Source organism: Atractosteus spatula, chromosome 5 (genome assembly GCF_055471065.1).
Source record: "Atractosteus spatula isolate fAtrSpa1 chromosome 5, fAtrSpa1.hap1, whole genome shotgun sequence".
In the NCBI taxonomy this organism is placed as follows: domain Eukaryota; kingdom Metazoa; phylum Chordata; class Actinopteri; order Semionotiformes; family Lepisosteidae; genus Atractosteus; species Atractosteus spatula.
In genome coordinates, this window is record NC_142710.1 from 24440009 (window position 1) to 24453353 (window position 13345).

The 13345-nt window shown below is 37.0% G+C and overlaps 1 protein-coding gene across 2 annotated transcripts in view; it reads right to left on the reverse strand.

Moving 5' to 3' along the window:
• The window catches only part of dock1 (dedicator of cytokinesis 1), a 311516-nt gene that overhangs the window by 254272 nt on the left and 43899 nt on the right, over nucleotides 1-13345 (reverse strand). For both annotated transcript variants that reach the window (XM_088915927.1, XM_088915925.1), the window contains exons 15-19: nucleotides 12219-12317; nucleotides 11255-11327; nucleotides 8619-8722; nucleotides 7771-7954; nucleotides 1455-1552 (exon numbers count right to left, since the gene is read on the reverse strand). In XM_088915927.1, coding sequence (XP_088772053.1) covers nucleotides 1455-1552; nucleotides 7771-7954; nucleotides 8619-8722; nucleotides 11255-11327; nucleotides 12219-12317 — 558 coding nt within the window. The remainder of the gene's footprint in view (nucleotides 1-1454; nucleotides 1553-7770; nucleotides 7955-8618; nucleotides 8723-11254; nucleotides 11328-12218; nucleotides 12318-13345) is intronic.

The following is a 13345-nucleotide window of genomic DNA, read 5'->3' on the forward strand; positions in this document are numbered from 1 at the left end:
CACTGTGCTATACACATCACTCGTTTAAATTGTGCTCCTCGGGCACCAAAAAGAATCAAGTGGAGGATACTAGCTTTACATTATACTTAGGAGTCAGTGCACTATGCCACAATTTCTGGAGCTTTTAATGCTTTGTACGATTAGGGAGTCATAAAAACAATAAATACACAATATGTTCTGCCTTTTATCCTTCTGTCCAATAACTCCACAGATACAGGTTCTCTCTGTGGCTTTTCTTTGAATAGTATTTTAATGCCAAACAGGAAAAAGACAATTATTTCTGTCACAGCCCCAGCTCTTCAAATATAATCCACCATTAAAACTTCCCTTCTGCTTAAACTGCCAAAACAAAAACCCTGTAACTGTCACTTCGTATCACAAACTCATAATAAAGTTACATTTTACTATATAAAAATCAATCACTGAGTAATTGTGGGGAAACAGCAATTATCTATTGCATTTTCTTTAAAGAATAATATTAAGTTTGCCAAATAGAAGATTTATATCTTACCCTATGCATACTCATGAAACTATACGGTAACATTATCAAGGGTGAGCTTATCACAAAATTAGATTTTGATCAAATTATGCAAATTTTAATAAATAGTTTAACTAGATTTTGATAAAACCATTTTACGTTTGCATCAAAAAACTATATGCGCTTGATGTATGTGTTTAGTACTGGAAGAAAATATAATTCTTCCTTCTCTATTTTCAATATATCATAGAGGTACTCTATTTGTGAGATTTCTGAGATTATGTATTGGAGAGCCTAAAACGATTCCTAAGCACCATCTGTGTTATTGTAGGTTTTCACTGAAAATGAAATGGTCATAAACTCTCTGACTTTGACCATGATGATGCAAGCTACTACTGATTGTTTTATGCATTAAATGTACCGTACGTCCTTGTACTACAACAGGACATTTTAGTCCAACACCTGGTGCTCTCTACCAAGAAGATCAACACTAGATGAAAATGGACATTTCACCAAGACAATGATCCAAAGCATACATACAAATCAATAAAGAAGTGGTGATCTAGACACAAAATAAATGTTATGACTGTCCATCTCAATCAAAGGGTTTCCGAAGTAAAATCCCACCTTAGAAGTGTCACAACCTCTTTGGTCTCACAGGAGGTACTTTGTCAGTGTTATCCCCACCCGAGGAGCGTTTATAAAACATTAACTACAGGGGTGTGAATAAATGTGACCCTCATTTTTTCTAAAATTTAAGTGCTTGCAAAAATATGATTTTTCTATGTGCAGTGCTATTAAGATTAATTTAAGACATTTTTGTAGAACATGCTATATAATCCAAAAATGTTCCTTATGTTTCTTGTTACTTTTTCATCAGGGTTGCAATTGAGCGTGGAGAGTACTATATAGCATCCTGATTGCCTTTTACATTGCCTCCCTATGAACGATGAACTGGAAGTCATTCAGGCTTTACCTTCACAACTTCTCCCCCATCCACCTTCATCAGCTGTCTCAGGTTCTGCTGCAGCAAGCTTGTGTTGGAGCGCCATTTCAGCAGCCCCAGGAGGTCCACTACAACAGAACAAAAGGGGGAAAAAACACAACATTAACAAAATACAGCTATAACCAAGTCCATTTAGCAGAAAGAGATGCTCCTTTTCGTTTTGCTTTTGAACGCTGAGAACCTGCTAATGTCTGCAAAACACCAGTGGAGAGGGAATGAAGATGTAAATTGCAATTTGCTGCCAAGTTCCCTTATTGTAGATGAAAGAGCGGTATTGAGAGCTTTTCAGGGTTAAAGAATGCTGGGATGCTCTGGGTGTTATCGGAAGGCACTCATGCTTAGGCAAGACAAGTGTGCACTATGGAATACACAACACAGCAGCACTAAGTTCTAACCCACCGGCAATCTCTTCATCTCTGATTTACTCAGTGCTTCCCTCTCTGTGCTCTGTTCACCTTCCACATTATATGACCTGTTTTACCTAGAAGTTCTAGAAATAACCAGACAATCTGAAAAGATTATATTTGATATGAAGACCCCACCTACACAGATCTAGAACGCTGCTTAGCTTTCAATCAAATGGAGCTGGCTTCATGTTCAGAGGAGAAAAGCTTTAGTTAGGTGACAGCTTTACTTCCCTTGACTTCACAGCTAGCTCTATGCAGAAATAAGGTATTTAAGTAACATACGGAACGTTATTCTTCATATTTCACTTGAGCAAATATGCACTGTAACACACTCAGTTCCCAACACTATGTTTTTTGCAGTCTTACAGATATCCAAAGCAACAAACCAAGTTCTACTGAAAAACCATGCTTGCGGAGCAACTTTCATTATATCTGTATTTGCTTCAGATACCACAATACTTAGAAATGGGTCAGAGATGAAATGTGGTTTGTGACGTGTGAAAATGTGACATTTCCCAGAGGGGCTTATATATAACTTCTGACTTTACTGTGTTGTTTTCTTGAGATATAATCCATGATCAAGACACAATGATGAATGTCCATCTACTGCAACAGTGACAGCCAATTATCCAACTTCTGTCATCACTCCTGTGATGTGCCGCTTAGAAGTTTTTTTTAGACTTTTATTAAACTATACCATGCTCTTATTTAGATATATAATGCATAATATAAATTAGTCATCAGTGACTGTAAATTGGGACAATTTGGAAGAGAAAAACAGAGTTCATGAAGAGCAGATAAGAAGATCTAATCTGAAAAAGATTTGCGATCTGTGCTTACAGTAAACTTTCCCTGTTTCTCCAATTATAACAATCCTTCAAAGATCTCCCAGATGAAGCCATGCAGCATGACCTACCAAAACTGCTTTCTACTAAAGACAAAAGTCAGAGAACAGCTTGTTCTGTAGCCGACATGATAATTTCACATCATTAAAATGTCAAAATCAAGATATGTTTCAGGTGATATAGTAAAATAAAGTATCTCCTTTCTAAATAATCCCCTAGTATCATAACAAAAGGCTAAGTAATATTGACTTAGAACTTTAAACAGGCTGTGAGAAGTGATACCATGCAGAAACCATTAAATTTTAAAACATGTATTCAGTGTTGGAAATTACTGTTCAATGTGCACACATTTTTGATTAATAGCTTTGTGCTTTTTTTTCTTGAAAATACATTTAGTTACCATTGAAATACAGGAATACGTCTACAGTTCGAAGTCCATCATCATTTCCCACTGTTTTCCTTATAAATTTAGGCTTCTAACAACATTAAGTCAGGGAAAGCAATGCAAATCGGAGATGACAAGTCTTCAAGAACAATATCGTGCACTGTACAAAAAGGGAGCTCCATTTTAAGTGAGTTGTTTGGGAGCAAAAGCAGAAAATGCCAATATATATTAATTTATGTCTGATGAGTCCACTCTCTGTTCTTCCATCTGATTATTTACATTTCAATCATTTTCACTATACTGTTCACCCATCATCCTCCATCCAGATCAAGATGTAAAATGAGGTCTGCAAAGATACAGTATAAAAAATATTTTGAATCCATATTTCACCATTCTTAGGTGCTAAATTATTTTTTTTATTTGTGATTGATTCCCTCCTTTCCTCAAGCTTACTTTGAAAATGAAAGCACACCTGAAATTGTGATGCATTGTTAATAGTGGAAACTGTGACCGGGTTATTGTCTCAGCTTGAATTTTAACACAGCAAGTTAGTACAGTTATAACTTGGACAAGCTCCAAAACTAGAACACAAAGCTAACCTTGAATAACCGATTGAAGCAGAATCAAATATATCACAACTCAATGCTAACTAGATATTTAGATTCTACCCACATTTCCTATCATCCCAGAATAAAAATACTTATCTTTGGTGGATGGAATAAACATCAAGCTAACCTGCAATTCAAAGTCTTTATCCCAGATTAATGTTGAGTATATGTCATTCAATCAATTACCAAGGGGGTAAGCATCTTAAGATACATGCTACAAAGATTAACCAACAAAGCTGTCCAAGCCTTGTTCCTCGACATTTCTTTAAAATGATTTCAATACTGAAACATATTAGGAGAAATGGGGAAAAATGTAAATTTTAAACTTTCTTCAAGTTACCCCTCTCCCTCACACATACCGAACAATACCACAAGGCTTCAGACATTTAACCACTAACAGAGTAGTACTTACCACGTGTCTACACCACGTGTAGACAATTCTCCGGAAAATTTCAAGCCTGCTACTGGCTCTGAATACACACTACATTCAGAATACACAGTGTTATCTTCATAAAGAACAGTGCACAAAAAAATAGATTTTTCACCAAAGTCATATACACTCCCTTACTAGAAGAAAAATATGATTCAGCTAAATCTACAAAAGCCATAGGATAGCCATTGTCCAAAAATCTCTAATCACACAGAGGTGTTTGGCACTGTGGTACCTGCAAAATTGAAAAAACTTCAATATTAAAACATTTTCAAGTCTTTAATAACTGTATAACTTTTACACTATTTTAATAACTTTACCATGCCACATTTACACAGAAAACAAAACTAAAAAAAAATACAAAACCACTGGCTTACAGAGTGAAGACACAGCTGCTTATTGTTGTGTATATTTAAAGGTGTATACAGCATATACACGTGTGGTCTTCAGGCTGAATGTAAGAAAAATATATTTTACAAAAACACATTTCAAAACTGAAATGTGTGCTTCATCACTTTTACAGTGATATCATAAATTCACTCAAGACAATACTTAAGAGCCATACAAACATTCAAATCTTACACCTTAACCACAGAATGCTACTTACAGTTGCTGTTATTGACTGGGTAGATCAAAAGCACAGGGAAAGCTCACAAAGTGAACAAAAAACAAGGTTTTAAAATGTTAAAAAAATGAAATTTGGTTGCAAACAAGAGGCAAAGGATCAGCAGACACAAATAGAGGGAAAAATGAAGTCTTTCCAGCTATCTATTATAGCACACTTTAACCCTGAAGGATGTCTACATGTCTTCAGGAAGTGATTAACGGCACCTCAAGAAAACAATTACTGTATGAAGGGACGTACATTTTTTAATGAGGCCCAGGGCGTCTTATGTTTTCAGAGATGGATGTATACTGTCAGTCTTTATTAAAAGAAAACTAATCTTTCCAGGAGACTCACCAGAAGACGAAAGGTCCCCTTCTGTTTAATCAACGTTCTATGTAGAGATGAGACTAGGCGAGCTTGTGACAATCGCCTGTCAGCTCACAAATTACTGCTGCAAAGTGCAGTATAAATGTCAGGTCTTGCATACAATGGGACAGAGCCACATAAGGTTCAGAAAAATACAATTGTTAATCTTTCAAGGATATTTAATGCCAAGTTAAAAAAGAAAGATATGGAGCAATTTTGGTTTTTTTCTTCACCTTTCTGAATTAATTTTCAAATACCTTTTAAACAGAAAATGTAGAACATTTCCATTTTACTCATGCATTGTTGTTCACTAAGCTAAATATGCCAACTATGAACAAATTACTCAAGCAAAAACAAGTGAAGCCTTTCTGGAAAACATCCACTGTGTGCCAAATGTTATATTTTTATTCATGGTGTTCACCTTCTTTTTAAGTACAGGTTATCTTGCTCTTTTCTTAAATCATTTAAGCAAACAATCCTAAAGGGACTGGTACATCTGAGTCACAGGGCACTCTTGTGTTGTTAAATTGAAAACGTGCTTTAGTACTGAAATAGACAGTGTCAGAGGTTTGTGAAAACCTTTCCTGAGAAATTAAATCAGAGCTAAACATTATTTTAATACATGCAGCGAAAATATTGGCTTTGTGCAGATTGTACTAATTTAATAAACATGGTTGCAACATTAGTGTGATGCTTGCAATAATAATTCCTTGCATTTGTACAGCACTTTTAATCCTAAAGAATTCCAGGTATTTCATATAGAGAAGAGGATCCGCTCCACCCACCACTGTGCTGCAGCAATCACCTACCTGTACACGTGTGGCAGCCATCACTGCTTCCAAAAACTGTTTTGCAACAGTAGAATTTAACTAACACCCATACTCTTTTGAACAGTAACCTACCATCTCAAAAGACCAACTAGTCAAGATCTTGATTTAATATCTCATCCAAAGAATGGCATCTCCCTCAATACTGTGTTCCCAGGGACTATTATGGAGCGATTGCTTTGTAATATCTGACCTAGAGAAGAAAGTGTCACCTATTGGTCCACCAACACCTCTTACAGCAGCAGTGTTTTCCTCTGCCAGTACTAACCAGGACCAACCTAATATAGCTTTGAAGAGGAAATGAGATCAGGCAAGAAGGCAGTTAACACTGCCATCTATAAATATGCTATGCTTTCACAGACACGAAGCTTTCAAACCACAGTTTATAATCCTTGGTGACCTCATTAACAGACATTTTAATAGCTACGTTATACATCATGTATAGAGCAAAGGCAATTAATACATAAAAATGGGAGAAAATTGAGAAACTGAAATAATTCAACATTCCGTGCAACTGGATATGCAAAATGGTATGAATGATCCTTTTCTGAGATTTCTAATTTTTTCTTTCTAAACTTGCTGATTTTTTTTTATACACGGGTCACCATGTGAGCAACAGAGTTATGGCAAAAGGGTAAACAAACCAGGACAGTAATGTCTCTAATTTCAGACTGATAATAAAACAGCCCAGTGGCTTCCCTCCAAGTTTTCCATACTGTAACTTTCTTGTAACACACATCACCTTGGGAAGGCAAAGGAAGATGTTCAATGACAGCAGATATCTCAGTTAAAAGTACAAGCATAAATCCTGATTTGAAAGAGAACTAACCTGCTGTACAGTGCATCTGACTCAGCAATCTTCATCCTCCCAAGGTATTATGATAGAAGTAAAGATACCCGTGATTCAGAAATGCTGGCTGCAGATAAGGTACTACATTCCACTAAAGCTGCTGTCTATTTGCTCGTACTGTATGTGGGTTGTATTATTACGACTGTTCCCAGGTGAGATTTTTTTTTAAGTCTCCTCTTTTACAGAGATTAACACTCTGAGTAACTCTAAACCAGGATTGTACCTAAAAAGGAATAAATGCTCTTCTTTATGCCATTTTAGTTAAAAAAGTACCCAAGTCAGCAATACAAAAGATTAGTTATCATCCATAAACAAAAGACTATCTTAAATTTAAATGAAAGATCATGAACATACTGTACTGTGAACAAAGTAGTTCAAAATAAGTTTATACAATAGGCTTGTCAAGGAAGTACCCCAAAAAATATGGAAACCACAAAAAATGCGGCAAAACACTGCAGTTATCCACAGATAATGGAATGTACTGTATCATGAGATCATAATAGATAGGACTACATGAAAAGTACAATGTGTACAATGCCAGTATGTATATTTTCTTAAGAGAATAAAAAGAAGTCATGATATGAATATTTTTGGATTCTTTACATTTTGAGTAACTTCATTCAACAGCATACATAAGCTAGAAAAAGAAAAAAAACTAAATGGTTTTATAAATTGAAAAAGGCTACCAGACTCCAAAGGGATTCTCCAAATAAGAAAGGCACAAAGGTCAGACTTCTTTATCTAAAAGCCTTCAGCAGAAACATGGCTTCAAATGGGTTTTCCTTGGCCTAATAACCACAGTTCTTTCTGCTACAGGAAATAAAACACTGTATGAAGTGGATGGCAGTAAGCAGTATTCCCTGTTCCCAACTGTCTGAAATTAACTGATGAGAACGACACGACCATATATATATAACTTACTGGATATATATATAAATAAGAGTGACTGTGGTGGCCTTACCATTCTGAGTGAGCTTGGTGGAGCAGACCAGGGTAGAGATTTGAAAAGAGTCCTTGCTTATTGTGCAGCTTCCCAGGCCCTGAAGACTCTTCCCTGTAGCTGAATAGCCTTTCTCTTCCAGTTCTAACTTTGTGGCAGGGAGGTTTAAGTACACTGACGAGTCTTCCAATTTCTTTGCTTCTGCCTGTTGTGTGTCATAGACAAAAACAAAAAAGATGCCACACTATTGCATGTACTGTAGTTCTCCCATTTCATGAGACTTGCAAATTAAAGCTCTTGTTTCACTTCAAGCAAACAAAGAAAAATTATTTGATATGCCTATCTTCTGGTACTTAAAGCATTACAGCAAAGTTTTCTTTTCATCTTGATACTTTGTTTAAAAAGAGATAAAAAAAAACAGAGACAAGGTGCTACTGAAAATTGAAAAACAATGTAGATTAAAAAAATGACATTTTTAAAAAATATTCTGTACTGGATAATAAAGGTTACAAACAAGAGGAGGCAATTTGTTCCTGGTATCCTGTTTGGTAGTTAGCTGACTGATCAAAGAATCTCATCCATCTGTTACTTGAAAACAGACAGAGAATTGGCTTTAATAACATGGGTAGGTTGTTTGTTTTATAGTCTCACAACCTTTTGCATAAAGAACTGTCTTCTGTTCTTAGTTTTAATTGCCATTCTCTTTAATTTCCTTAGATTTTTAATAAATTGAATTAACTTCAAACATCCTCTGAAACTCAAGAAAGAGGTCCCCAATCTGTCCCGATTTATTTTCAGCTTGGAGACCTGATGTGTAAGGCAGCCAGTACAGCGCACTGCAGAAGACCAAGTAGCACTGGAGAGAATACCTTGTACACTATGAGATCGTGCTCCCCATCTCGTAGCGTTGTTCCATCATACCTCATCAGCTTTACAAACGACAAAGCAAATATTTTCTCCGATTTGTCTTTGGCTAAGGAGAAAATGTAAAAGGAGAAAGGATGTAAAAATAAGTACCTTGCTGCATCATCGGGTATTAGCACAACTTCAGAATAAACCACTGTGAAAGCCTTACAGCCAAGGAGTCTGGTAAGTTCATATCCAGAAATAATGCCACTCAAAACATGCCAGTTTTTAAAACTCCAATGCCACATATGAAACTTACGATACCTTCATTGGGCACATTGATTGTGTGCATTGTGTGCAGAGTTTGATGTATCTTAAAACCAATTTTGTGTTCAATTTAGTAGACAAAAAAGCACCAACATCACAGAGTTCAGGAAACTTAAAGACACTCTACTGTTTTGAGCTTTAACACATTTTGCCCGTATTGTTTCAATCTTACTTGTGCAACAACAACACAAAAAAAAACATTTTGTGCTGTATCGCATTCACACAGAGGAAGCACGTCCTCTGCCATCGAACATTTTAACACACAGAACAGGTTTGCTGGAGATAGCATTTTCACATCCCATCTCATTATTGCATTCAATGACACAGAACACTGCCTGTACCTTGAATGTTTCAGTTGACCAGTTTATTTCACACCTCCCCAGAGCTCCTGCACTGCTAGATCACCTTCCAGTTGATGTATTACAGAGTATATCGGCACAAAGGTGTTGTTCAAAACAGATAATGAATACGTTCCCCATAAATTTGGAAATAAAGTTTTACAATGAACCAAATAAATTTACAGTGGATTAGGTCAATTAGAATTTGGCTTTTTGATGAGGAGCATGTAGTTTCTTAACCCAACTGAGGATTCAATAAGTTAGTGAACGGGGAAGTCATTCAAACGTGAATGCAGCTGGGGATCAAGGTGTTCAAACTTACAGGAAAAATGCAATTCATCTGAGGGAGGCTTGAGTGCTCTAAACACTTAAACTCTCCATTAACTTGGCGCCTAATTCTGACAGTGATTAAGCCATGCTGCACACAGGACTGAAAGCCAACTGGTGGTAGAAGCCTAAAACCATTCACTGACTTCTAAACAGATTACCGTATAACGAACCAGCGCAGATACTAGGCATTTTACATTACAATAGCAGCTCATTAAGGCCAGAATCTTTGTAAAAGTCTCTATCATTGTTGTGGCCACTTCCAATCTTCTGCCTCATCTGGTGCCTTAACTTCTTTTCTTAGTGATTTTCCTAAAAGCTACATCAGCTTTCAACCAAAACTGGTAAAATTCAGACAATCTATCATGAACTATATATAAATTGACCTTCAGCTGAGGTCTTGGCGTTTTGTTTGTGGTACTGTCATTACTAAGAAACTCACAGAAAGTCTAAACCAAAATAACTTTTTTTTTCTTTTATGGACTCTTATTCTAACACAGGGGATACTCCCATTCAGATAAACCCGTAATGGCATTTGCTATAGCATTCGGGTTCAGTCACATAGTAATAGAGGGAGTCCGCTTCTCCGTATGCTACCAGAGTACCCTCAAACTGCCTTGCAACAGGAATATCTGTGACTAGCAGCGCAATGTTGAGGTATGTTGGTACAAGGGCAGCCAAGCTAATTAACAATTTGTGATTCCAAAATGTATTTAGCCAAGATTTTTTTAAAAAGTTCAAACTGAGTCACGGTCACACCACTCTCACAATTTACAGGAATGGAAAAAAATCAAAACTGCTTCTACATCACTGCCATCCGACATGCAAACTGAAGAATGGCTAGAAGTAGACACTTTAACAAACCATTACTTCTCAAGCGCACATACCCTCACATTTTGTGGATTCAGCAAATGAAGCTTTTACCATTACTTTAGATGAAAAATAGTAAACCAGTGACTCTTGCATGGCACGAAATTCTTCAGGTAGATTAATGACATCCTTCAACCCCAACTATTAAAAACTAATAACACGCCAGAATCCACAGTGGGTATGAAAAATAAATAAAGCAAGCAGAAATGTTGACATTAGTAAACAGCAGCCGGTAAGTGAAATGGCCTGATTACGCAAGTGGGATATCTTTCATAAACCACTGTGTGTTTTACTGATACCTCATCCAGCATGACTTTCCATTTAAATTGATTGGTTTGCATATGAAGACTGCGCTCTGCTCCTTTTGGCTGCTCCGCACTGCCATGTGGCTGGCAGATGGAAGGCTGTGTCTGCCAGGATAGGGTTCCCTGCACACTATACAAAACAAATGCACTTACTACCACCAGCAGCAAGACTAATTCCCATTGTACAAATCATTAATTCCATGTTCGACAATTCCTCAAGGCTATGGAGAACTTGGTGTACTCACTGCTATACACCTACATTATGGGGAAAAAAAATATGAAGCAATTTCATTTCCCGCCATGAAGGCTGAAATGTTCTTTATTCCAAAGAATGGTAAAGTGCCACTGCTGGACACCTCACTAACATAACATTCATAGCTGGGTGGGTTCTTCGGATACATTTTTTGTTCCATGGTTATTCTCACAGTCTCAGTCTATATTAATTGCTGATACAAAATACACTCATTGCTCATTGCCCCCCTTTTGACTCACAATCTTGGGATGATCGGTGCCGAAAAGTAAAGCGCAAGTGGCTGCGATTCACGTCCTCAATAGGAATAGCAACCTGAAAACACAAAATGCAGAACACGATAAGCAACATGAATTTAATTTCTCCTTTAAACACCAGCACGTGATCAAGAAGTTCTCAGAAACCGACTACAAAATCAAAAATAACCTCAGAATTCAAATAGAAAAACTGATTGCGGTGAACACAACTTTAAATATCTAATCAACAGCAGGTTATACAGAAGGGCGATACTGCTCGAGAATCACTACTTGAGAAAAAGCTGCATGTTTTGACAGAACAAGTAATCTCCTAACAGCTGGTTACAGTAGGTTAAGATCGTACAGGTGTGATGCTTGTTACTAGATGGCACGGCAAGAGGTGTGCTGAACGTACAGTGAACATCAGGCTAATAACTGACTACTACACAAGGACAACTAATGAACAGGACTCGGAAAAGGACAATTTGTACAAGCATTATAAAAACTCTCACTCGGACAAAACTGCATGACAACAGAAAAGCAAGAATATCTCAGATATTTTAAAGAAAAACAGGAAGCTAAACATTTAGGTTTATTTAAACACTAGTGAAGTCACACTTATTTCTGCATGTTTAATAATGACATGAAATGCCTGAACCCACATTCTTTTTGCTTGGCAAACAGGCTCAGCACTTTGGGAAGGATTCTTAAAAAGGCCACCTCATACAACCAGCTGTATAAACACAAAGTGTGTTTGAAATCACATACACAAGCTGAGCTCTTAATAATCATGTGCAATATTTTTAATTCCTCGGGATATATCCCTAATATCATGCATAAAACAAGTGAACTAAACATTTTGCTACAAAAGCTTTATTACAGGATGCACAACTTTAAATATGTTAAAGCATTAAAAAGATTTACATTCAGAATAGAGCCGCTGTGAAATTCACACACATGGAAGACTAACCTTTACAGTTTCAAACCAACGAGGCTGTTTGACCTGATAGTATATCACCGACTTGTACTCAGAGATCCCTTCATCCCCAGCTCCAGGAAAAATTACATTCTTGATAAAGGGAGGAAAAAAAGAGAGAAATGTGTGAATCAGATGAACATCACATCATGCAAAAAACTAAATATTCTAAAGATCTGCAAGATTAAAAAACAATGTAATTACAGAGACTTTGCAGTACCCATGTATCATTCTGCTGGAGTTTGCCACTTTCCCACTCTCTGCTCCATCTTACGTCCTCGACATTATGCTGCATCTCTCACTAGATACCATATGTTTCAAGGACTGGACTAGAAAATACCTCACGTCTTAGTCTGTGGTTGGGAAGTTTTAGTGTATTTTTTAAATATTCATACTAGCATTTAATACAAAAAGCACAAGAACACTTCAGAAAGACTGATTTTCAATACAAAATTATAAGGATTTAGGAATTTAATAACATTCAACCAAAGGTAATTTGAAGTCTAACTGGTGCAGAGTGGTTGTATGAGATTATTAGTACTAGGGTAAGCACACTGGCACTTGACACTCAATCTAAGGCTGACCAAGAAATGACAGGTGGGTCTGATTGTACTTTTTTTCATGCAGCTTTACTTGCCCTTTACACATTCGAGGTCTGTGACATTTGTCATACAGAATCAGCACTAAACTTGTATGGTATGGCGCCCATGCAAGCAATTAGGTTCTCCCTCCCAACCCCTGCAGCAGATCAGGACCTCTGAGTAAACGACTCATGCAGCTCCAACATGGATGAATTATTCTCAAGCAGACAGATTCATCCCCTTCCTTATGACTCACTCTTATTAGGGAAAGTGGCAGAGGTCCACACTAATGGCTTTTGACATCTTGCAATTATGAAAAATGACAAGCCGAGATTTTTGCAAAGCATCGCAAAGCTGGGAGGAAGAGGCTTCTAATGCCAAGGCAATAGATTCCCTCATCAAGAAAGATGCCTAGTGGCGCACCACGTGACAAGAAGCAGGCCGATTCGGTGTGCTCCCACTAGATGATGGCTTCAGGTACCAGTAGAAGTGCTTCCTTGCGTTAAAGTGATGGGAACACTCTGCTTTCTTTTGCTTTCC